Consider the following 25644-nt stretch of genomic DNA (forward strand, 5'->3'; position numbering starts at 1 on the left):
CCCGGCGCCGCGCCGCGCTCCCGGTGTGTCGCCGTGCCGCCGTAGCGGGGTACCGCCGACAAAGGGCGGCCCCACCGTGACAGCCCCACCGTTCCCCGTGTCCCGGCGATGCTCTGCCTGGAGCAGCACGGGGCACCGGGACCTTCCGTGCAGCCGTGTCCGGCTCGGTGGTCACCGGGGACATTTGGTGGCCTCCGGCACATCCCGGTGCCGGACGTTGTTCCTCTGCAGGGGCCGGGCGACACGCGTCTCCTTGTTAAATCCTGGAATAATTTGGGTTGGAAGTGATCTTAAGGCACGTCGTTCCAACCTCCTGCCATGCAGGGACACATTCCACTAGACCAGGTTGCTCCGAGCCCTTGGACTTGCTCCAAGGCGGCCTTGAACACTTCCAGGGACGGGGCAGCCGCAGCTTCTCTGGGCAATCTGCGTGGGGCCCCAGCTCCGGGAGATTCCTGTCAGCCGCATCTCGGGCTGGTCCGAGTCACTCTGGCCGGCAGCAGGACCCTCTGGACTATCAGCCACTGATCTCAGTTTGGTGTCATGTGCCCAGGGCGCCCCGGGCCCGATCTCGCAGGTCGTTAATGCAGACTGTGGCACAGGCTGTCCCGGGGTGTCCCGGGATTGTCCCGGGGTGTCCCGGCAGTGATCGGACACAACAGCCCGGCTGGGATCTGGGATGGGATGCAGCTGCAAGGAGGACCGCCACGGCAAGTCAGGATGGCCGAGCGGTCTAAGGCGCTGCGTTCAGGTCGCAGTCTCCCCTGGAGGCGTGGGTTCGAATCCCACTTCTGACAGCTACTTTTGCGCCGCCCGCCGGTGCTTTTAGCTGAGGAAGGCGGGCGGGAGTGTGAATTAAAAAAAAAAAAACAAAAACCTGACCAAAGCCGAGCAATTAAAGGCAATTAAAATCTATTAACTAACTACTCGACAATGTAACGCAAAAAAACACGAGCCGCCCGCCGGTGCTTTTAGCTGAGGAAGGCGGGCGGGAGCGTGAATTAAAAAAAAATAAATAAATAAACCAACCAAACAAACAAAAAAAAAAAACTGACCAAAGCCGTGCAATTAAAGGCCTATTAACTAATTAACTACAGGACAATGTAACGCAAAAAACACGAGCTGTCAGAAGTGGGATTCGAACCCACGCCTCCAGGGGAGACTGCGACCTGAACGCAGCGCCTTAGACCGCTCGGCCATCCTGACACCGCTGGGCGCAGCCTGCGGCCCGTGCTACACTTGAGGGGTCGTGCAGGCGTTCCGTGACCCCGCTCACACCGCGGGCTGCGACACCGCCCTGGGGCGCTCTCCCCAAAGCCCGAGCCCCTCTGCGTGAAGAACCTCTTCCTGACATCCAGCCCAAACCTCTCCTGGCGCAGCTTCAGCCGTTCCCTCGCTTCTACCACTGGTCACAGACAGCAGCGAGCAGCGTTGCCTCTCTGCTGCCCCTCCCGAGGGAGCTACAGCCCACAATGAGCTCTGCCCTCAGTATCCCTTTTTCCAGGCTGAACAAGCTGCTCCTCTCATGGCTTCCCCTCCAGACCCTTCACCATCCTCACAGCCCCCCTTGCATGCTCTGTTACAGCCTTAGATACTTCTTGTACTATGGTGCCCAAATCTGCTCCCAGAACTCGAGGTGAGGCTGCACCAGCACAGAGCAGAACGAGACAACCACCTCCCCATCCTGCAACTGCATTTAACATTCCCAGTTCAACCCAAAAATGTGATGCTTGAGGCACAGCTGAAATTTTTTGCTGCATACATTTGCTTGAGACTAATAGCTCTAAACCAATCTGAAACCAGGAACCCTGGTAAGTGGAACTACAACTTCTAAGAGTACATGCAAGCTCTTCCCTGCACTAGGCTGGTTCGTGGGAGGCCATGCCTTCTCCTTCCTCCACCAGGCATTACACAGGACAGTCACGCTGGGGGAAGCCCTGGGGGAAGCCTGGTTCCCTGCTCAAATCCCTCCTGGCTGCACAGAGAGCATCCTGTGACTGATGGCTCATCACAATGGCTCCAAAATCTGCACAGGTAGGTGTGTGGTACACTGAACTGACCTCAGACTCCTCCTCCTCACCCTACATGAATGTAAAGACATTCCTGCTGTTCCAGCTGTGGAGCTGACAATGGAAAAAAAAGATGTTACAAAAGAAAGGACAAAGCTGCAGCCACGACCTTTCAGAAATAGATATATAAACCACAAGGAGACAGGAAACGTAAGAAAACAAAATATACTTTATTAAAATTAAGCATGTTAGCACCTCAGTGTAACCTGGAGAAGTCAAACAGTCCAGCAGGTAACCAGCCCAGCAAGGCTGGATGGCTGAACATCCTGAAGTGCATCCTGATGGTAGAAAAAGTACCACGACTGCCAGGACATGCACGTTCTGAACAAGCTCAGATGCACAACCAGCCTCGTTTGCAAGGAGGGATGTTGTGCCTACTGTCTTGATGGGAGCATCTAGAGCTGCTGGACCAATCACGTATGTTAGATCCCATCGTGGAGCAGGTATCTCCTACAAAAGAAACCAAAAACAAACCCAAAACAACAAGCCAAACCAACCAAACGAAAAAATCGCCGCTAACTCGACTCGCAGAGAAATCAGTACAGCACAGAGCTGGAGAGCTACACATCAGATTGGAGAATAAATTAAACTGAAGTAACAGCAAGGACTCCGTACATGGATAGACATGTAGCATCCTCACAGATGACCATCCAACTTGGCACACACGTTAATAAAAAATGACCCATGCATCACATAGCAGGCTGTGACCACCTGGAGCTGAACTGGCTTCAGGATCTACAGAGAAACCTCCGGCTACAAAACCCCACGGTGCCCTTTTGTTCGGTTGTATACAGTGTTGAAGCTGATGGTTGTAAAGCTACTTTAGCCAGTGTTACAAAGATTACATAATTTCAAACTAAAGATACTTTTTACATTTAGAAAATACCTCTATAAAATTTAGTAAAAGTGACATCCCAATCCACTGAGCACAATGCACTCCGGTTCCAGAAGGATCTCACAGAGCCAGGGAACACCTGGGAATTCTTCCCCCGAAGGCGAGTATGGGCACACTGTGGTGAAGTGCCTTTTGCTCTCAACATCCATCGTCGTTGCCCTTTGACACAGGGCCATGCTGGGGCACCAGACACTCCCCTTCTCCTCCTCCTCCTCCTCCCAGCTGCTGAGGGATCTGTTCCACCAGCCAGGCTGGAAGTGCACAACCAAGCCAAACCCGTGGCTTTGCTACCCTCGCTCCACCCTTTCTAGCCAACGCTGATTTGGTTTCCTTTTGCAGAAAGTGAAGGGACTGATGCTGGCTAGAAACAGAAACTACACAACCATTCCACATAGATTTGTTACAATACTCTTAAATCTTGGTTTAGAACACACAAGCAGGTTTTAGTATGGTCTTGCCTAATGTACAGATTATTAGTCATGCCAACTAGTTTAGGATTAGACAGGAAAGGTTTGCAACCACTGCAGGTAAAGTCACTTCTGTTCCATCCTGGTTCTCAGAACGAAAGCCAAGGATTAAAATTCCAATGTGTTACAAAGCCTCCGTTTCATTAGAGGGAGTCTTAGGCCAACGAGATAAACTACAGCTGTTAAGTGCCACCGTGTTCTTTGACTGTAATCCTTCCTGGTGTCGAGACCATGGAGACACCTGTAACCAATACACACACGCTGCAGAGAAAGCAGAAACTACACGGTACAAGAGCACTCTTTAATCTGGGGCTTCTGCCACGCTAGGGACAGCAGTCTTTTATGGCATCAGTAATTTACTGAAGAAACACATCACCCTGAGAGGGTTTCTAAAGCTTTCCTCCACTGGGCGAGGCTGAGCGCCGCATCACCGACCATCCTGCGATGGGGACAGCGCCGGCGGCAGCCGGACACGCCTTCTCCAGGGTAGTGTTGCTGTAACCTCACTTGACACACAGCGAGTTTATTTGCTGAAAACTGATACCCTGCGTCCACTTAGTGACGGCTCGGGTCCCATCCACGCTACGAGCAGCGCGTTCTGGCACCGCACACGGCGGCTTTGATGGGCCCGGCGTGCGGTGACCGCGGAGACAACACCGGGGCGATATCGGCGCCGGCCACCGAGCCGCTCCGGCCCAGGCAGGGCAATCCCCGGGCCTTGCCCGGCTGGCGGCTGCCGTGGCGCGGGCCGAGCCGGGCTCGGCGGCCTTCTCGCGGATCTCCTCGCGGAGCTGGGCCTCGGCCAGGCGCAGGCGGCGGATGCTGCCCTTCATCTCCTTCATCTTCACCTCCAGCAGCGCGATGATGTCGCGCTGCTCGTTCAGCTTCCTCAGCAGCTCCTCCGACGTGGTGCCCGACGACAGCGAGTACGAGTGGTCGGGGGGGCCGCCCTCCGCCGGGCTCTCCTCCCCCGCCGCCGCCGCCGCCGGTACCGGCACCGGCAGCCGCACGGGGCAGGGCCCGATGGTGGCGGCGGCCCCGAGCTCCACCTGCACCGTCAGGTCGATGGGCTTCACGTCCTCGGCCGCGCCCCCTGCAGGGGCCTCGGCGGCGGGCGCGGGGCCCTGCGGGGCGGCGGCGGCGGCGGCGGGGCGGGGGCGCCGGGCCCGCTGAGCCTTGCGCTCGTTGACGCCGCGCAGCGGGAAGATGGTGGGGACCCGCACCAGGTAGGACTTGCGGCCGCCCTGGAAGTGCTCGCTGCAGACGCGGTGGCCCGTGGTGGGCTGGAAGGTGCTGAAGCAGCCGCTGACGCCCGCCCGGGAGACGTTCTTGAGCCAGAGGCGCCGCAGCTCCTCGTCCTTGGGGAAGGTGTAGAAGTGCAGCGCCTTGTCGCGGTGCGAGTTGTTGTAGCAGCCCGGCACGCAGCAGGTGAAGCCCGGCATGGCCTCGCGGGGCGGGGGGACACCCGCGGCGAGCGGGGCGAGCGGCCCCGCCGAACTACAGCTCCCACAAGGCCCGCGCGGCCTCTCGCCGCCGCCGCCGCCGCCGCCCCGGAACTACGCGGGCCACAATGCACCGCGCCGCCGGCGGAACTACCCGCCCCACACTGCGCCGCGGCCCCTCCCGGCGCTCGCGTTCTCGCGAGAGGCGGCGGGAGGCGGGAGGCCGCGGCCGTTACCGGGCCCGTCATGGCGGACGGGCGGTCCCGCTCCCGGGCCCGGCTCGGCCTCAGGCGCAGCGGCCGCCACAACGCCAGGGCGCCGGCCCAGGTGCCCCGAGGGATCCGCAAGGGCGGGCGGGAGGGAAGAAAAGAAAGAAGGGGGGAAAGGAGAGTCGCTGTTGGGGTCGGCCGTCCCGTGGGACTCGCCCGGTGCCGCTCGGTTTGAGGCGGCAGCGCGGCCTCTGCAGGCCGCTCCCTCAGCCTTGTTCGTCTTTAATGGTGGAAAAGGGACCAAACGCCCTGACGGGCTCTCGGCGGGTTTAGGTGGCTGTGCTCTGGGGATTCCTCCCGCGGGCGGGTTTTATGCTGGAACCCCCTGGATGATTCCCGGGCTGAATTGTGTCCCGTGCACAGTGCCAGTGTCACCGCTGTCAGAAAGCCAACACGCCCAGTTTCTCTTTGGAATTTGGAAAAAGTTTCTTACCAGCTTGCTTAGCTTGTTGTTAGAACGTGGGTGGTGGATGCTTTTGCTGTCGGGGTCTTCAGTAATGAAAATACCAGCTTTGAATTGCTTGTCTCTTGATTTCCCTCTAGACTGGATTGAGTGTGCAAAATAAGAGTAAACCTGTCAGCAGCACCTTGGCCAAGGAGAGACTGGCAGTGTTCCCTGATCTCAGAAATGGCACGCCACGGCTCATGCTCAAGAGAGTCATGCAGAACCGTAAGTGTCTCCTTTCAGGAGAACTGAGAGCAGAAAGACAATGTTTTTGTGAAGTTAAAGAAGCAGAGGGTGTTCCTTGGTGGCCCATTGTCCTTTCCCTGTTACACGAGACAGAAATCAGATTGTTCTGTGGCTGATTTATTAACAGAGGAGTCACTGCAGGGCACCTGAATGCAGGATACAGCTGCCTGAGAGACCAGGCCTTGCTCTGGTGAAATCAGAGCTTTAAAGATCCTCTTCAAAGCCCTCTTCACTTGGTCTTCTTATCCTGGGGACTGAGCATGTAATCCTTTGGCTGTGGGGTCAGGTGTGGTTATTCTGCTGCAGTGCAGGAACCCCTGTGCTGCCACCTGTCACCTCTGGCTTTGTCACTGCCAGCCTTCCCAGGAGCAGAACCCAGACAGTTTTCACTGGCTCTTTATTTTGACCTGCTAGTAAATGTTGTTTACAGCCTGTGGTGTGGATGTGACACCCTGCTGTGCTGAACTGAGGAAAGGAAATGTTCTGGTTTGTTGGCAGAGCCCCAGGTTTCACCACTGGCACCTCAGGTCTCTAACCATGAGGACACACAAGAAGCTCATGCAGAAGTCCCACCTAAGAGGGTTTCCAGCACGTAAGTAGGGTTTTTTATTCATTTTTGCTTTCATTACACTGCCAGGTAGAGCTGCAGTTTCTGTGGTGGGATTGGGGAGCAGGACTTCTCTTCTGCTTGTGTTTCAGTGATCAGAATTGCATCTTGTCAGGTGGGATTGTCAGAAATGCCTCTCCAGCTTGCTTTGTTTTGGCAGGGGGGAATTGCAGCTGCCAGATGTTGCTCCTGAGGACACATCTATCACTGTATTCCACATGAAAAAGAAGAGAAAAAAAATCAGCATTTCTGAGTTTGAGAGAGCAGCAGAGAGACGCCTTCCCCAGTACCAAGGTAAGGCTGCAGTCAAGAATTCCCTTGCTCAGGGCTGCATTCCTGTCAGCTGGTTCTCACCTGCTCAGCTCACTTGTCAGGAGCTGAGGGTTGGGAATCCAGATTGCAATATCTCATGCAAAGGGGATAATGGAGAAAGTAAAAGCCCCCATCCTCTCACATTTAAAATAAACCTTTTTAAGCCAAGTTCTAGGCTCTGCCATGACTATATATAATTTCTTGACTACTTTTGCACTTGGTGTTCTTGAGTTTTAAAGTGTCTGCAGAGGAACCCTGTCTTCTTCTCAGTTCTAGAAAATTTAAAATACAAGCAGCTGCATACTTTCCATTGCAATGATATAAAATAATGATAAAGTTCTTTGTGAGCAGAACAGGTTTGAGTTCCAGTTTTCATGAAGAGTCTGTGGAATAGATGTCTGTGTTTCTAAAACTCCACGTGTTTGGGTTGGGTTGCTGAAGGGTGGTTGTGACCAAGGCCTAACATCTTGTTATCAATGTGGTAAAACTAAAATCATTAAATCTGAGGGTATATTCATGTTGAATTTTCATTGAAATAAATGAAATATCTTTCTTACCCTTTCAGAAATTGCTTATTGGATTTCTAATATGCAATTCTGAAATATAGACAGAAATAGTGAAGTGACCCCGTTATCTAATTGTGTTTGTACCAAAGTATAATGTTTGAGGATTGTAGCATGGCTGGCTCTGAAAAGAGGAAGATCCATTGGGATGTTCCTGGAGCCTGTTGTGGAAAGGGTAATTTCTCAACTAATGTGCCATCAACTTTTTCTAGCTCAGTCAACGTTGGACAGCACAATTATGGCTCGGTGAGTTTAACCTAAAATGTCCTAACTTCTGTCTGCCCTGGCTGTGACCACATCTGAAGGGTGAGGAGCAGTGCAGATGCCTGGGTTCATGCTCAGGAGCTGTGTTAGTGTTAGCAGTAACACAGGCATCTGCCCCTCTGCTGATGGAATTTCAAGGTGCTGCACCACACCTTTTGATTTTCAGAAATTGTGGCTCTGCACTGCATGCCTGGGTTGGTCTAGCTTGCATTGCTACTATTGCTCCTCTTTTTACTTGCTTGGATCAGTCCTTTTTTCCTTTCCTTCTCATGGTTCCAGCAGTAAATCAGTACACAGTATACCTTAGAATATTATGTAAATCAGTACACAGTATACCTTAGAATATTATTCCTGCCTGTTCATAGTTTTATCACATCAGTTGCATCTATGCAGTGTTTTCTTTAAAAGCTTTTTAGTGAGTCTAAGAACTTATTTTCTGGTGTTGCTTTTGTACTTTGCAAAGGACTCTGGCCAAAATCAGCCCAGCCCAAAGTCACCTTTCTCACTGCAGCCCTTGTGGGGTGCCACACAAGATGGTTTTTGGGGCTGCATTCTGTGCTTCTGCCTTTGAACCCTGCCTGGAGAGAGGGACAGGAGCTCACTGAGCATGGTCAGGCTTCGTTGTGCAAAACACCTGCAGTGAGAAACGTTTCCTGTGCTTTATCAGCTCTCTCTTAAAACAGTCCCAGTGTGTTGGTAGCTGTACTTTGCTGAGAGTATTGATAGTAAGTAGATCATTAAACTTACTGGGAAGTCCTCCTACCACCCTATTGTCATCTAGGGCATATCTTTACTCTGAAACATTTTTTTCCTTTTTATTTTTTGTTATTTTAAGATTTTTTATATTTCTGACCCTTTTGTCAGCTGTAGTGTTGCAGTGTCTCAGGGAGGCTTTAAAGCAGTCTGCTTCCTGATCTGTGATACATATCCTGATGTTGGGTGATAGAATGAAAATAAACAATTCATTTAAAGACTGACTCATAATCTTCAAGGGCTTTTTGGGGAAATTTCTCCTAGTTCTGCAAAATGTGTCGCTGTTAGTGCCATCACGTCTGTGTTCTGCGGGTGAAAGTGGAGTGTGTGATGTGACAATTTCCCCCTTTTGACAGGTCCCTCCGTGTGTCTGTGGGCTCCCTGCTGGCCCCAGACACCGTGGAAAAGCGGGGCTTGCTCCGCAGGCCCAAGACGCGCCGGGCTGTGGACATGCAAGCGTTTGAAGGCAGAGTGGAACAGAACATGCTGAAGAGCAAAGGTTTCCTTTGTGGTGTTATTTCTCTTTGGGAGGCAGGGCCTTATGTGAAAGGGGCTTTTAGAAGCATTTACTGAAGCGTGGTCTGTATTTTAGAGTTTAAAATTTACTAACACATTCACAAAAACAGAGTGGGATTTGGGAGGCAAGATTAGAATGAGGTTCTGTCTTCGCAGTTCCTTTGATTCTATGCTCTTAAATATGTACTTTGCATGGTTTGGTCATTTAAACCACAGGAATTGTTTGGGATCATCTTCATCTGTGGGTACTGAGGTTTCTGTTGTTTGGTAGGGAGAATTGTGGGCACAGAAGTGGGGTCATGCTGTGTCAGTGTTTGATCTGTTGAGGAGTAAAATTTGGTTGAATTACTTAAATAGTGAATTACACAAATCCTAGTGTGTCCCTATGACCTTGAACAGTTTTTTCACACAAAATTTGTTTTGAAACTTTCTCAACAGGACAGAACGATCTTGTGGACTCACAATCTGCATCTGGGATTCGAACAAGCACCCTGACAAGTGATGCAGAAATGATGATGAATAGCACAGAGCTCTTTGTTCAGCCCCAGCTGGATGAAGAGAGCCAAAATAAATTGTCTCCTCTTGAGCCCCAGCTGTCAGATTCAAAAGCTTCAGCACAGAGGAGCCCGATTTCTGATGCAGATCAAGAGGAAGCAAGGCTGGAGGGCCCAGTACCCAGTGTGAGCACAAACCAGGGAAGGAGCCAAAGATACTCCAAGAGCTCACGCCTTGATGATGAGCATGTTGACAGAATTACCCTTGTATCTCCAGAAACCCCTGCAAAACAGGAAGAAGAAGAGCAAGATCATTCCCGGCAGAGTAACCCAGCGGCACAGATTTCTTTTACTGAAGAAGAGGTGGTTGGCAGTGAGTACTGTGGGTTAAGGCTTAGCAGGTGTTATCTGAACTCACAGAGTGGTTGAGGTAGAAAGGGACCTCAAGGTTATTTTCTCCTGGCCCTCTGCTCTGGCAGGGCCACATAGAGCTTGTTGCCCAGGACTCTTACGAGTCTCCAAGGGTAATGACTGCAAACTGTCTTCCTTATGTTCAGATGGAGCCTCCCATGTTCCAGTCTGTGCCAGTTGTCTTTTCTCTTGGCACTGGGCATCACTGGAAGAGTCTGGCTCTGTCTGCCTTACACTCTGCCTTCAGACACTTGTATGTATTGGTAAGATCTGCCCTAACCTTCTCTTCTCTAGGCTGAACAGTCCCAGCTCTCTCAGCCTTACCTTCAGTCCCTTACCTGTCCTGGTGGGCCTTTGCTGGACTCTCCACTGTGTCCATCTCTCCTTGGTACTGGGACCCCAGAAGTGGGCACTCTAAATTGGTCACAAAAAATAAGGAGATGATATGTAGGACATGTAGACAGACTTGGAAGGAATCTCTGGAAGTTCCTAGTCCAGACCTTCGCTGTGGTCACTTACTTGTCACAGCCAACCTCTCCATTGTCTCCAGGCCTTAAAAATCTTTGGACAGAGGCAGTTCCTCCCTGCTCGCTCTGTACCAATGCTTTGCAATTCCTGTTGCTTGCCAGTTTTCCCTGGTAACTCTCCTTGGATTCATTTCCCTGGCCTTGTCCTGGTTGTGTAAATGGGAGCAGGTTTTCTTCACACTGTTTGGACCAGGCAAAAGTTGTTTTGAAAGGACAAGGGAAGGAATGAACAGAAGAAGGTTAGTTGCTCAGAGCAGCTCCAAAGGGACTTTTAGGCATTTTTAGGACAAAGGGACAGATAATGCAAGGTATGGAGGATGTGGAATAGGGGACTGGATCCAGTGAGGGGAAGAGGAGGGGGAAGTGAGCTGATCTTTAAGATGCTGGAGTTAATAAGGCATTAATGTCAGATGTTAATGGTGACATAGTTCTGCTCTGCCACAGGAGGCTGCTGGTGGTGTTGCTCCTCAGTGTCAGCTGAAAAACAGTTGCAAAGATTTTTCCAACCAGTTCCTAAGGTTTGATGCCAACTCCCTAAACTTCTTGAAGTACACACAAGTGTTTATTGTGTGTCGTCTTCTCCCTCCTTGGTTGGTTTTTTATTTACCAGGAAAGCTAAAAGAAAATTCAAAAAGCTGTTAGGAGACACATTGATGATCTGTTCTAGGTGTTTATAGACGGAGCTCCTCTCTGCCCTCCAAAAGTTCAAGTACATATTTGGGATCCCCAGTCACTCTAAATGTTTCCAGAATGTATTTGAGACAAGTTGTGTCCCATATAATCGAAGACCTAGAAGTAAGTGATACAGAAGAAGAGATGATTAATACAGGGAATGGAGTGGAACAGGAAAAGATTTTCCCTGAGGGTAAGATGTACTTTCATTGTAGAAAGGGAATGGAGTACAATCTGATTTAAACAGAGTTTTTCAGGTGACTTGTAAAATAAAACTTTACTCAGAGTAAAATAAGACTTAATTGTACAGTAGATGCTGGAAATAATTTAATTCAAGACATACCAGAAATACTTGGACATTTCCAGACAAGCTTTCTAAAAGTGGGCTGTGACTGGAAGTGGAATAAAGGTTCATATGTTTTGGCAGATCTGTACTACTGCTCAGCTTCCCATAGGAAAGATGAAGAGCTCTCATCTGGCTCATCTAAGCTGGTTAATATTTCACTGCACTTTAGACCCTGTATTGATGTAGGCAGCCCAATATTCTGGTTAGTGAAATGGATATAACTGATTTTTGCACTACCTTTGCCCAGATTTCCTTGTGCTCTTCACTTGGGCTTGGGGGTCCCAAGGCCTTGCCACACTTGTACTTTTCAGTGTGAAAACTCCCAGTTGCTGGGTTTCTGTAAAATGGTAAAAGTGCAGTTTGACAGCCTTTGGTTCTGGACTCAGCCAAGACTTCCAAACCCTTCAGTGAGTGACAGCATTGTCATGTGTGTCATGATGTCAGAGTGCCCAATTTTCACAAAGTAATTACCTCTGTTTGCTTCTGCTTAACTGAGCTACTTATTAACAGATATGTGGACTATATATGTAGTATAAAGGAAAACTGAATACTTAAGTGGTCAGTAGACCAAGTTTTTAAACACAAGCAAGTCATGTGTCTGTGTATTTCTCATCCTTCGTGCCAGAGGCTTGTCCTGGATGGTTAAAACCACTCTAGGCTCTCTTCTCTCTACAATGGAATATATCTCTTACGAAATTGTTTATTCAGAAAAATGGAGGAAATGAGGAGGAGAATCTGAGCACAAACTCCAGGTATTGTTAGATTTAAAGGAGAGTAAATTGGTCTTTTACACAATCACCAACATTTCAAATGGCCATAGAGATGGCAGATCTGGAGGAGCTCTGCTTACTGTAAGTAAAATTCCTTTATTGGGATCTGATGGGCCCCTAATTAGGTGGCTGTGGAGCAAACAGAGGAAAAGTTGGGCATTTCTCAGCTATGAAGGGAACTGCATCTGCTCTTCTTTTTTACATCTTGTGGCTGAGTTTATTTATCACAAATAAATTCCAGTGGTGGTTGAACTGTGTGCTGGTGGTTGGTTGGGGTTTTTTGTAGGTGAGATGTATGATAGAATTTATTATTTTAGCTCCAGAACATGGTGCAAGTGCTCGATACTCTGAACATTTGGAGAAGAAACCGGCTGAAAAAGCAGAATTGCAGATAACTGCAGCACAGCACAGCAGAGGTGAAGCAGAAAGGGCCCCTTCTGCAGGAGAGGAACTGGAAGAAGGCAGCACTGGAGCCCACGGCTCTCCCAGAGCTGGTGAGGACACCTCTAATGCTGGCAGCTCTCTGGTGCCAGGGTGCTCTCATGCTGCATGACTGGCATCAGTGCTGAGAGAGAGACTTAACTTCCTGTTTTCTGGAATCTGGGCTAATTACTGGGGAAATATCAAACTGATTTTGTCATTTTAAGCTGGAACACTGCATTTTATTTAAAGAGAAACCAAAATTGTACTGGCAGTAGTGTTTAGAAATGTATAGTTACAGCAGGCATCTTTGATTAAAATTTACTAGTGGGAGTTTCAGAATCAGGCAAAGATATTTGTCTCAGTGCTTTATTTTTTCTGTTTTGGAAATCTAGAACGTGAGATTACCAGAGGCATTGGAGCTGGAAGTCTGGGCAGGCGCACTCATGCCTCTTCCTCATTTGAAAAACCTGAGGTGACTCAATTAAATGAAACTGATGGACAAGGAGATGAACTACAGGACGAGGCTATGATGCTAAATTTCGATAATTCAGTGGAAGAGGCTGCTGAGGATGAAGCTGAACACCCTGCAAGTGAAGGTAAGGAATCTGCTCAGCATTTCTGTTAACATTGTTTTCTTTCCTGTTCTTACTTGTTAAGTGAAGAAGTTGAAGAGTGAAGTTAAAGACAGTGCAGATTAGACTTGGAGGAAACTGCTGTGGGTTCATAGCAGAGAACAGGTGAGATGCTGATAACAGGAGCCTTGCCTGGAGGGAGTTACAAAAACCTGCAAACAGGGAGAAGTTTATAGTCTGGCCCTTGTAGTGTCACTCTGTAGCTCAGCTTGTCCCTTTGTTCAGGAGAATTTGCCAGTGGCTTAACAAGATGACAGAGGTAACTTCTAGACTTTGAAGTTCTCTCTGGTTAAAAAGGACGCAGCTTTGTGGCAACCTAAATTAACCCAGCCATCAGCCACTGCAGCCTGCTCCTGAGTGTTTGTCTGTGCAGCCTGGCCAGCCAGCTGGGCCAGCACAGGGGCCCAAGGGAAGCCCCCAGCCTGTGTGACAGGAGCTGTGGGGGTGGCACTGCAGCAGCCAGCAGCTGTGCTGGCTCGGGGTGCTGTGGGGCACAGCCAGAGCACAGGCATGTGGGGAGCTGGCTGGGTTTCTGTCTGCTGGCAGCACTGCCTGCTCCAGCAGTTCTGGAAAGAGACTTCAGCTCCTCCAGTACTTTTTTCCAGAGGTTTCCATGAAGACTCCTGCGTTTGTCCGTGCTCCAGCCAACAACCTCCTGTCAACGCCACATGTTGCAAAATCTGCTGCTCCCAGGTAAGCCTGAGCCATGCCCAGCCTGGCACAGGTGGGGCTGGGGGCAGGGCAGAGCCTGCCTTTGCCAGCTGCTCTGGCAGCTGCCACAGGGAGTGAGCAGTGCTGAAGTCTTTGAGTGAACGTCAGTGCTCTTCCAGAGCAGGTCTGATGCCTTAAGGCTTTCCAATGTTCTTGTAATATTTTCTTGTGCTAAAGGCCAAAACTTCCTAGGAAGAGTTTTTCAATTGGTAAGCCACTCTGGAGCCACAGACTCCAGTAAGGGATGCAGAGGCCCTTGCAGAAGAGGAGGAATTACAGATGGCAGGACACTGATCACGTGGAATGACATACTTGTATTGACTGCAGAAGCCTAAAGCTGTGTGCATTTGCCATGTGCTGACTAAAAGGAAGCTCTCTTAGAGGCAGAAAGTGAACCTGTACTCTGCATTAATCCAAATTAGTTAACACTTGCACCCTCTTGGCTAGAAATTTGGTTTTATCAGAACCACTAGCAGTGTGTGCTAGGGAACAGGAGGAATTTTCTAGCCCATGACTTCAGAGCTTTGTCTGTTAAAGCAATAAGCAAGAAGACAAAATTCTTTTGCCCACATATGGGTGGACTAGAGAGAGTCAAGTGATCCACACACCCTCTCTGAGGTTTTGCATGTGTTAGCCTGAGCTTCTAGTGTTTTTCTGTTCTTTTCCAGTTACATTCTGAGTGAGTCCATGGGTTTCACTTAACTCTTCCATGTTACATTTTTTCCTATTTTAGAATGGAAGAGAATTGTAATTTCCTTTGGGACTTACAGTCTTGTTTAATGGGGGGGGGGTGGGAAACCCTACAACCCACATGAGCTGTTTGCAAACTGCCCTGTGAGAGTTTTGAAGAATTGGGAGGGAGAAAGAATGAAGAGCTCAAGGTAGTTCTTATCCATTCCAATTCAGCTTAGGGTTTCTCCAAACTCAGCCTGGTGTTCTCTGCCTCTCCCTTGTTCATTCAATGTGTGAATTTTCAATTTTCCTCTCAAAGATCTCCCCTACAGCTGCTGCAGCCTAAGAAAGTTTCTAAGAGATTGGGAACATCCAAAAAGACACCACGTGAGCCTCAAGTACCAAGGAGTTTGATAAAGAAGATATTCAGACATTTTGCTAAAATGCCAGTAAACAGAGATGCATTCCAAATTGTTGAAAAATGGTACGTAGCAACAAACTGCTCTTTCTTTTCTTGTTTTTATTTCTTTTCTCTCCTGAAGTAATAAACCTGTTGAGAGTGCTGCTGACAATCTGACAGCCCTCTCTCTTCAACTGCAAAGAGTCTTGGGAGGCCTGATACAAATGGGCAGAAATGTGCTAAGTGCTCTGTGGGTATCTGATCAGTGCAGCCTTGCAGGAGCATCTGGGTTTTGTCCCAACAAATTGCAGCAGTCAGATTGTCTTTATCAATTTCCATGAGCAGGATGGCTCTGGACAGTGGCCATTGTGCTGGGCACAGTGAGGGTGTGCAGTGTTCCATTGCAATGCTGGTTTCTCAGCTCTTTGCACCCTTAGACCTTGCTGCCTTCATGAGTAAAGTCTGTGTGTTGTCTGAACACTGTCACTGCAGCAGCCAGTATCTGACCCTCAGTGCTGATTCCTGTGTCACTGCTGTCAGCCCCTGTTCCTGCAGGCGTGGGAGGTGTGGGAAGGTGCTGGTTGTGCAGCTGTTTCACAGCTGTCTTGGCAGTGGAATTCCAGGGAGCCTGGGCTGAGAAGCCAAGCTTTGTTTGTGGGCTGAGAGTTTCTTCTCCCCCAGCCTTCCCTGGCAGGCTGTGACCTGCACAAGGAGCAGCTGTGGTGCAGCTTGCCCTGCAGAAGGGGGTGAGTAGCTGGTGTTCACACACTCCACAGTCTGGTTTGATTTCCCCCTCAGCTGCGAGAGATTCTTCAAGCAGCTGAGCAATGATCTGGAAGCTTACGCCCACCATGCAGGGAGGAAGACAGTGGAGGCAGCTGACCTGGAAGTCCTGATGAGAAGGTAATGGAAGGGTTCTTACGAATTTGCAGCAGTGTTTGGTGGTGCTTTGATAGCCCAGTAACACCTGGTTGTTGCCAGATTGTGCACCAGCAGTGTTTGTATAGTAAGTGTGGGATCTGGAGAAATGCTAAGAGGGAGTGCTGGGCTGCACTGTTTGCATCCTTGAGTGAGCTCTTTGCTAAAATCATCTGCAGCTGACACTCTGAGCATTTTCACGTGTCCTGCTGTCTGTTTTGGTGACTTGCTCTTCCTGTTGCTGCACAAGCTGATGCTTGGGATCCAAACTGGCAGTTCCTCTCGAGAGCAGCAGAAAGAGCCCCCAGCCCAGGTGGGCAGGGCTGGCCTCTCCTAACAGCAACATTCCTGTCAGCAGCCTGGAAGAGCTGTTCTCAGAGCTGCCTCACTGGTGTTCTGTCCTCTGGGTGTTCATAGTTGCCCCATCTCCTGCCTGGATTTAGTTTGTTCTGTGACCAAATAAAAGGGATTTATTCTTGGCTTGGAAGCCCTCTGTGAAGCCTGAAGCAATCCACCACTTTTCATTTAAATTCATTACTCTAGGTGGTTGTTCTTAGTCTCCACTGGAAGAGTTTCAAATGTGATGTTAAAGTCACCTGGGGGATAGTACAGGGCACAGCTGATGACACTGGCTTTGCATGGGCCTCTGTAGGTGAGCTGGTGCTGCTGCCTAAAGAGAATAATTTGTTGCTGTCCTGATCCAGGGATTTTGTTTTCCCACTTGACAGGTGCTGAGGTTGGTATGAACAGGCCAGAAGGCATGATGAGTTACTTGTCCTGGTTTGGGAATTCCATGTACTTGTTTCACCTTGTTCTAGATGTCTTTCTGCCTTTTTACTGCCTCATAAAGAGATCAGGAATTGTTGCTGGCTCATGCATAAGAACAGCATCTCTGTTCCTTCCACATGGGAAGTGTGAATAAATGTTGCACTTTCTTTCTTTCTTTCTACAAAACTGGGAGATGCTGATTTTTTCAGGTCAGTCAGCTAAATGGTGTACAGGAAAACTCCATGGCCTACACACAGTTAGCAAATGCCAACCACCTCTGAGTTGTGACTGTAAGAAAATCTGGGTACTGAGCCATTTCCTTCTGTCACATCATTCTGTGCACGTCTTCCAAGGGTAGAATTTATCCCATGGCAGGTGGATTGTGGATTTAAAAAGCAATGAGCCTCTGCTTTGGTCCTGATCAATACAGATGAATATCCCCACGGTAAACAGTGGGAAGCTGCTCTGCAGGAGCCCTCTGGTCTGTCTGCTGTGCTGTGTGGGCAGTCCTGGCTCTGCAGCATGCACAGGAGCAAACACGAGTCTGGAGCCGTTTGTCACAAGCAGTCAGAGCATTTCACCTCCTAAGTGCAAAAACATCACTGCAAGAAAACTACTCTGGTGTGGAGTGGAAGCACATTTCACTAACACCTTTGTTCTTCCTGCTCTCTCTGGCCACAGGCAGGGGCTGGTGACAGACAAGGTGCCCCTGACGGTGCTGATCGAGCGTCACCTGCCCATGGAGTACCGCAGGCTCCTGATTCCCATGGCAGTGAGTGGAAATAAGGTGATCCCCTCCAAGTGAAGCTGCAGGGCTGGCCCCTGGGGTGGGATGGTGGCAGTTCCATGTCACTGCTCCAGGTGATGCTTTTGTAACAATTTGACTGTATTTTTATATGTTAGCTTTGGATACTTGTACAGTTCTGATAAATAAAATGTTATGTGTGTTTTTTGTGATGCCAGTGAGCTTAGAGGCTCCTCCTGCACTGTGGTGTTGAAATTGTTCCTAGCAGGGATTTGGCTGTGTGGGTGCAGATGCTGCATGGAGGAGCTGGTCCATGCTGTGCTCCTCACACAGGGAAACAAATCAAAACTGTTGTGTGTGGTTGTACTGCTTCCAGGGAGCCTAAACCACACCAGGAGTGAGATCTGGCACAGCAAAGGGTGCCAGGGAGTGTGACTGTAGAACAGTTCAGAAGCTGGGAAAGAAAAATGCCTGTCAGACGTGCCAGTTTCAGAGGGATGGAGATGGATGTTGGACTTTCTCCTCAGTTCCTTCTGGGCAGGCAGTGTGGCACGAGTTGTTTCTCCCCATCTGAGGCTGTCCTGAGTCCGGCTGCAGGTGTGGATCCTCCTCCCCTCTGGGCTGTGCTGTGTGTGCTCTGTGGCCTCCTCACAGTTCTTGGGCACCCCTGGAAATCCAGCCCAGCTCTGCAGCAGCAGCTGAGCTGCTGCTCAGGTTCTGGGCAGCACTGAAGGACACAGGCCAGTGCAGTTAAAATCTCTTCAGCAGGCACTGCCAATCCAAGTGGCAGGCATTTGAGGGTTTTTCCAAAACACGATTCCATTAATACAACAAAGAGCGTTTTTTGCTGATGCTGTGTGACTAAGGGTTGGAAAGAGGAGCTCTGCTGGGAGCAGTGTCTGTGTGTCCTGCAGGGATGGATTCCCTTCTCCAGTGTGTGCCAGAGTTCACTTTCACAGCAGGAGGAGCAGCTTCCAAGGGGAGCAAGGGAAGGAGGCAGTGCTTTGTCCCTGCTGCCTGGCACCGGCTTTGGAGCTCATGGGAATCCTTCACCTCACTGCAGCCTTTGCCTCACACTGGGTGTGTTCCAAACAGATGATACCTCTTTGGCAGGCTGGAGCCTCAGAGGCTGGAACTTTTGGTATCAAATGGCTTGTACAGATATCTAAATATATATATATATATATGTTATATATTATAAAATTTATATTAATCATATATTAATATATAATATATTTGCATAATACACCGTATATTATAATATATTTTATATATTAACATATATTGTAATATTATATACTCTATAATACATATTAAATATATTATATAATATAAATTATAGATAAAAATATCCAATATATTATAATGTATTATAATATATAATAAATATATATTATATTATAATGTATTATATAATAAATATATGTATTCTTTATATAGTATATATGATATATAATACATTATTTATATTATATATATTAAAATGTATATATTATATAAAAATATATAAATATATCAACTCTATAATTACATAAATATTCTCTCAAGGAAAGGAAGACCATTCTGTCACGAGCAGCTTGTGTCAGGGCTGTAAGCTCAGTGGCAGATCAGAGAATGCAGCTCTTGCCTTCAGCAGGTCTCCAGTTGTTCCCACAGTCACGGCTTTGGAATGATGACAAGGGCCTGCTATTGCCATGGAGACATGGAAAAAGAATGGAAACGTGGAATTCTGTGTGTCATACAGAGATGATGAGCTCGTACTCGCAGTCTGCTCCAGGACCTTGCTTTCCTTCCTGCCGGCCGCGGCTTCACAGCAGCAGTTCCGTTTTTGTAGGGTGCTCTCAAGGCACAATCGTATTTAAAACAAAAAACATACACAGCCTGCATAGCCGTTTGGCTGCAGCTGAGGAGCGCGGGAGGCTTCGCGGGCCGCAGGCTCCACGGGGTGCGGGGTGCCCGGTGCGGAGTGCCCGGTGCGGAGTGCCCGGTGCGGAGTGCCCGGTGCGGTGTGCCCGGTGCCCGGTGCGGTGTGCCCGGTGCGGAGTGCCCGGTGCCCGGTGCGGTGTGCCCGGCGCCGCCGCTCGGCCCCGCCCGCCGCCATGGCGCGCTCCGTTTACCCGTCCCCATGGCAACGGCCGCGCCCGCAGGACCCCCTCGCGCGCCGCCATAGCTGCCCACGCAGCGCCTGACGCGCGGGCGCCGCGCGGCGGCCGAAACCGGCCCGTGCGCGGAGGCGGCCGGCGGGCTCCTGCAAGCGCTGGGCGGCCCTCGGGCTCCGCGCTGTCGCGGAGCACGCTGGGAGTGGGAGTCTCGACCCCTACGGCACTGAGGGGAGCAGAGCGGGACGGGGACACAGTTCCCAGCGTGCAGCGCGCCGGAGGGGGGCACGGGGCTTTGCGCGCTCCGCCTCTCGGGAATTGTAGTGTCGGCGAGCGCCACGGACGGGCGGGCGGCAGAGACGCGGACTGCGCTTCCCGTCGGGCGGCGCGGCCCCATTGTGGGCACGCTCGCAGCCCATTGGCCGGCGGCCGCGGCCGGGCCTCGCTCCCCGCCCGCTGACACAAAGCGGCTCCAAGATGGCGGAGGCGGGCGCGGGGAGCCCGCACGGCGGGGACGCGGCGCCGCCGGGGCCGCCCGAGGAGCAGGAGCTGAGCCGGCGCCTCCGCCGCCTCTACCCCGCCGTCAACCAGGACGAGACGCCGCTGCCGCGCTCCTGGAGCCCCAAGGACAAGTACAACTACATCGGCCTCTCGCAAGGCAACCTGCGCGTCCACTACAAAGGTGCCGGGCTGGGGCGGCGGCGCCGGGTTCGGCCTCGGCCTGCAGCGGGGCGGCCCCGGGCCGGGCTGCCGGGCTCGGGAGCGGCGGAGCCGGGCGCAGTGCGTGCCCTTGTGTAACGCTGTGCGCCGTGCTCGGCCGGGTGTGTGCTCTGCCATCCCGCTCAAAGCCAGCCCGGGGCTCGGCTGGCCCCCGCTCGCCGCCGAGCTGGGGCTCTGGCTGCTCGGGTGGACAGAGCTGCTCGCAGAGCTCAGTGCGATGTTTGCCTTGCTCGCTGTTGGAGCTGCTCTCCCTACCCACCCAGCGGAGAAGTGATTATTCCTTTTCCAGCCTGGCTAGTAAACACTGATGTCATTCCCTTCTTGTGTAATCATTTTTGTCTTCTGTCTGTGTACACTGGTCTTCAGATTATGCCTGTGGGGAGGGGGAGAGGTGGTGCTGAGAGTCTTTCTCAAAAACTTCATAGTGAAAACAAAGGGAAAAGTGAAAAGCTCGTGCGGTAGGAATTGTTCGTGGTGGCAGAGCAGAGTTGTGTGTGCTGGTTCTCTGGAACGTGTGCTTTAAATGCCTGGCTCCGTGTAGAAACAGATCCCTGCTGCCTTCAGATCGTGAGGCTTTAGATCAGGCTGTGTGAGAGGCCAGGTCCCCTCAGTACTCACATTTCTGTTCTTTCTTAGGTCACGGTAAAAATCACAAAGATGCTGCCTCGGTCAGGGCCACTCACCCCATCCCTGCAGCCTGTGGCATTTATTACTTTGAAGTGAAGATCGTCAGTAAAGGTAGAGATGGGTAAGTGCCTCGTTGCAGCTCAGTGCCTGGGGATGTGTGTCTGGCAGCTCTGCTGGACTCTGGCCTCCTTTCAGAAGGGTTCCAGGTGCCGTGGCAGGCAGGCTCAGCGTGGGCAGGTTTTGTCTCCTGCTCTGTGGATGCCAGCGAGGTGGAATGCCCTGGAAGCAGAGGCACTGGCACAGCTGTGTCCTGGGCTCTTGCAGATGGGCACTTCTGAAGACATTCAGTGAACTGGGGGTCTCTGGTGCAGTATGAGTTAAGATAGGTTTTCTTCTTGCTGGCAAGCTCTGGTCTCTCTGATTTCTGGAATTGTGATGCCTCAGAAATGAAGTGAAGCAGAAGGGAGGAGCCTTGAGCTGAATTTTGGACTGCTGCAGTGGTGTTGATGTGGTGAAGAGTACTGGAGCACTGGGGAAGGCAGTAAAGGGGCATTTCCAACAAGATCTGGAATTCTCTTGTTAACGTGGATTTAATTACTCATTATGAAGGTGTCAGTGTGCTCTGTGTGGATGGGCCTGGCATTGTTTATTGTTAAGGGATGAATATGGCAGGAATATTATCTGGAAGGGAAAGCCACACAGGAGGAGGGATTTGGTGTAATTAATTAATCCAGTCCTTCAAGTGTGACATTTGAACTCTGACCAGTTTAAGGGCTGTGGGGAAGACAGCAGATGTTCCCACTGAAAACCAAAGGAAAGTGACAACTTGTTACAGTTGAATATCATTGTTGAAATGAGCTTTCACTGTTGAACTGAGAAGTGGCCTACTTGTAAAGGGACTTGGAAGGATCTCTGTGCTGCATTTAGGCCCTTGATAATTACTAGGTTATCTGCAAAGGTGGATGTTGGGCTGAATTCCTCATAAATGCAGGGAGAAGACCATCCTTATTCCTTCATTTCACTGACCTGGCTATTAACTGCTTGTCTGTTTTGAAACACTGCCCTTGATTAGTTTATGTAACTGCTAAAACTGAAATAATTTGCAGTGAGCTTCAAGACAATTTTCCAAAGAAATCACATTACAAAAGGTCACTGAACAGCACTTAATCTTTACTGCAGTCTAGATCAATCTTAAAGGGAGATAATGGAATTTTCTGTTTGTCTCCCAAGATCAGAGTTTTCTGTATTATTGTCTTTATTGCATTCTGTAATTACAGTGACTTTCCAGGAATAATTGATTCCAAAGAGACAGACCCATGTGTGTTGAGACAACAACCTGAGCAGGAGCTGCTGATGGCTCTGATCTGAGGTCAGGCAGTGGTGAGGCTTTGAGAGCCTGTCTGATGTCTCAGCCATTCCTGTGCCTTGTTTTCCTTTTGCTGGTGGAGACAGATCCAGCTTTTGTCTCGCACAGGGTGGTGCAGGGGATTTGTGGTTGTGAATTTCCACTGTAGCTGCTGCCTGCCTGTCACTTGAGAAGGTGATTTGGTGTATCTCACCTTTAATAGTTTGATTTGTTCCTGCTCAGTGTGTTGTGCTAGTGAACTGTGGCAGAGATCTCTTCTGGGGAGGCTCCCCAGTGTTGATTCCATCGTGGTGACTTCCCTTTAAAGGACATCTGAAGAAGGGATTGGGGGAATGAAGCTCTCAAGCAGTGTAAGTGGCAAAGCCTGTCCCTAGGAACAGCACTTTAGCAAGGGGAGAGGAAGAGGAATCCTTCTGAGCTCCTTTTCAGAATGGATATTTCAGCCCCTGCCCTAGAGCTGGTTATTTGACTTGTGTGTGAGGTAAGGATGTGCAGTTATTCCCTGTGTATCTCCTTCTGGAGTTTGTGATGGCATTTCACATTTAGGTTTAAAATGTGAGTGATTTGGTTTCGAAACAAGACTTACTCAAGAAAGGCTTTGGTGAAGTGAGTTTCAGGAAGTGTTGAGGAGTCTGATTTTGCTCAAAGCTGTTGTCTTTCTGTGCTCAGCATTGTTAGTTTAGGGCACTGCACTCTGGTTTGATACTGACACTTGCTAATAAACAACAGAAACTGAGGTTTATGATAAAAAATGGGATAGAAGCTCCCAGTGGCTCTTAATGGAGAAGGAAGGATCCCAAAGCTCACACAATGCCTCCTTGCAGCCTGCCAAGGGATGTTGCCTGTGTGTGACTTGCTCTGATAAGAGGCTCCTTGGGTTGGCATTAGGCAGTGCCATTTTGGATTGGTGATGTCACTGTGGGAGAGAAACCTGAGCTATGGGGATGACTCAGGTGTCAGGACCACCTTTTTAACTTCTCCCCTGTTTTTCTTGGACTGAGGGGATTTAAAACCAGTATGCTCTGGTTCTCTCCTGCTTTCTCCCACCACATCATATCCTAGCAGCCAAAACACACATCCCTGCCTCCCCTGTTTTCCAGGCTGAGAGCTCCTGTGCTCACCCCAGAGCCAGCACAGGGGAAGAGGGAGGGAGGGACTGCAGCACAAATTGCTTTGCCCTGCCACAGCTGCTGGAAAAACTTCCTCTTTTGCACTGCCCTGTCTCCTGTGTCTTAATGCACCTGCCCCAGAAAGGTGCTTTTGTTAGAGAAGCAAACAAAATGATTTATAAAACTCTGCCATCATTGGACTTTTCTTCCTCAGCATTGGTAAAATCCTTTACTGGTGGATATTTCAAAGCAAGTACAGCATCCAAAAAGTCCATTTGGTGTATGTAAGAAACTTTTAAGACTGATCAGGTTTTCTTAGCTTTGGATTTTCCACTGTTCATGAGATAAAACCATCGTCCTTTGAGAAGGACAAGAATGATTCAAACTTACTTTTAGTTGAATGGTAGATATTTTTTATCCTGGTGGATTTAGTCTTAATTGATAAGAGGTCATATTTATTTACTGTGTTTGTGTTTTGTGCAGTTTTGTTTTGTTTGTTTTTTTTCTGGGAGGGGGAGGCTGCCAGGATACCATTGAAAAATTGTCTTGACAAGGTTTCTAGGTAACGTGGAACAAATCAGATCTGTCAGTCTGTTGATCTGTTGCTACTTCTTGAAGGAAGAGATAGTTCTTATCCTCGGAGAGCAGAGGAGAACTGAGTTTGCAGTCTCTAGTCCCAGCCCTCCTGTCACCTCCTTGTCTGTGCTGAGCACACAGGGAGTGGTTCCACAGCACTTTGGGATCATACATGTCAGGGCTGTGGGATTCTGCCCTTGCATTTGCTGGGTTTTTCTACCCCTTCCCTCATGCAGACACACTGCTACCCTGTCCTGTGGTGAGCTGGTTCAGGGAGATAACTAGTGCAAAGCTGGCCAGAAAATAATGGATGATGATTTCATCTATTGATGTCACTGTCAGAAATTACTCCTCTTTTTTTTTTCCTCTTTAAATTGAGGTCTACTTTTCAAGGTTCCCTTTATTAATTGAAGGCAAGTCAATAAAGGGATGTCCTGAGCTGGGAGACAAAAGGGTAGGATTGCAGCAGCCCTCAGTTCCATTCAAAATGTGTTGAACAGTTTGGTTTTAAGACTTGCTGGTAGTTAATTCCTGAGCCATTGTGTGCTTGTCTCCTGAGTGTTGTCAACTGGAATAAAAGGACAAGAGGCAGTGGGTCACAAGTTGTGGCAAAGGAAATGCCAGCTGGCCATAAGAAAGAATTTTCCTTTGTGAAGATGGTTGTGCACCTGAACAGGATGCCTGGAGAGGCACTGGCATCTCCCCCATCAAATTTGCCTGGGAGAGCCCTGAGTCTGCTGCCTGATAGAAGTTTCAGAGTTACTTATGCTTTGGGCAGAAGAGTGAAGAAAGAATGTCCCAAGGTCCCTTCCTGTCCAAACCTCTCCATGAATCTGTGGATGGCTTGCTTTCAGCATTCCTCAGATGAGCAGATTGGCACAAATGCTGTGACTCCTCTGTTCCTGAGCTGCCACAAATAACTCAAGCTTTTATCCCTGTGCTGTTCATAACAGTTCAACCTTAGCAGTATTTGAAGCCCTGAACTCTTGTCCTCTCTCCCTCCAATACATGGTTCTGCTTGGTGGTGATTTGTCAGCACATCTCCCAGCCTCTGTTTCCCCACTCCATGATCTCTGCTTGGTAAACAGGAACAGGGAGAGACTCATCAGGGTAGGGCAGCCAGCCCACAACTTGGAGGCTGTTGTGACTCAGAGGGACATGTCATCCTTGTTGTCCTCTTTGTGCTGGGGCAACGTGAGCTGCCTGTGGGTGACACTGTGAGTTCCTGACCACTGGTTTGGTTTCCTGACTGGTTTTACCTCCCCCAGCCACGTGCTGGGTTGTGATGCAGTGTGACTGGGGAGGACTGCAGAGGCCAACCCTGATGATGCATGGCTTCTGAATTCTGGCAGAAGTCACCTGTCCTGCTGCCTCCTCTCCATTTCTGAGCTGCTCCCGGGACAGCCTGCCCAGCAGCCTGTGGATTGCCTTTGCTGTCTTTTCTGGGAAGGTTTGGTCTTGGACAGCTGCTCACTCCTGGGTACTTTGTGCTGGCACCCTGACCTCCCTGGTGGGGACAGAGCCACTGCCTGCCCAGAGTGACTCTGTGCAGACACAGCAAGTGTGCTCTGTGGGCAGAGGAGGTGCCAGGGCAGCCCAGTGCTTTCATGAGGACTTTGAGCCATCCCAGGAAGCATCTCAGTGTGGCTTTTCTTTTTGCCATGATGTGTTTTTATGTGCCAGCACTAGTGACTGTCGTGAGCTCGGTTGTGCTCGCAGTCTTTTTGCTGGATCAGTACTTGAAGCAGTGATTTCTGTATTAGGTGGGGACCCAGAAAGGCAGGAGAGGGAAGCTGAAAGACATAACCCA

The 25644-nt window shown here is 49.8% G+C and overlaps 3 protein-coding genes and 2 non-coding genes across 9 annotated transcripts in view; 3 read left to right on the forward strand and 2 right to left on the reverse strand.

The window, feature by feature from the left end:
- The first annotated feature begins 714 nt into the window (after positions 1-714).
- On the forward strand, positions 715-797 carry TRNAL-CAG. The gene has a single exon. It is a non-coding gene; the product is annotated as a tRNA-Leu (tRNA).
- A 326-nt stretch (positions 798-1123) lies between these two features.
- Positions 1124-1206, reverse strand: TRNAL-CAG. The gene has a single exon. It is a non-coding gene; the product is annotated as a tRNA-Leu (tRNA).
- Positions 1207-2220: 1014 nt separating this feature from the next.
- On the reverse strand, positions 2221-4909 carry THAP11 (THAP domain containing 11). Its single transcript, XM_039721133.1, has one exon. The coding sequence runs from the start codon at positions 4871-4873 to the stop codon at positions 3935-3937; it is 939 nt and encodes a 312-aa protein (XP_039577067.1). The 5' UTR covers positions 4874-4909; the 3' UTR covers positions 2221-3934.
- CENPT (centromere protein T) lies at positions 4839-17558 on the forward strand. Its single transcript, XM_039721132.1, is given in 14 exon segments — positions 4839-5064; positions 5067-5200; positions 5686-5812; positions 6332-6425; positions 6601-6734; positions 7528-7561; positions 8689-8831; positions 9287-9715; positions 12386-12562; positions 12884-13087; positions 13729-13816; positions 14826-14990; positions 15705-15809; positions 17274-17558. Coding segments are annotated over 14 exon segments (2151 nt in total). The 5' UTR covers positions 4839-4871; the 3' UTR covers positions 17398-17558.
- A 2103-nt stretch (positions 17559-19661) lies between these two features.
- The window catches only part of RANBP10 (RAN binding protein 10), a 74671-nt gene continuing 68688 nt past the window's right edge, over positions 19662-25644 (forward strand). Inside the window, exons 1-2 of one of the 5 annotated variants that reach the window (XM_039721243.1) lie at positions 19662-20118; positions 20793-20904. In XM_039721243.1, coding sequence (XP_039577177.1) covers positions 19914-20118; positions 20793-20904 — 317 coding nt within the window. In that variant the 5' untranslated portion in view covers positions 19662-19913. The remainder of the gene's footprint in view (positions 20119-20792; positions 20905-25644) is intronic. The other 4 variants (XM_039721242.1, XM_039721244.1, XM_039721245.1 and 1 more) reach the window with 4 other exon arrangements.

This window comes from Passer montanus, unplaced genomic scaffold, assembly GCF_014805655.1.
Source record: "Passer montanus isolate IOZ18808 unplaced genomic scaffold, ASM1480565v1 scaffold45, whole genome shotgun sequence".
In the NCBI taxonomy this organism is placed as follows: domain Eukaryota; kingdom Metazoa; phylum Chordata; class Aves; order Passeriformes; family Passeridae; genus Passer; species Passer montanus.

What these genes read in the sequence shown, in the direction of transcription:
- THAP11 (XM_039721133.1), bottom strand. Translation starts at nt 4,873, where the DNA reads ATGCCGGGCTTCACCTGCTGCGTGCCGGGCTGCTACAACAACTCGCAC.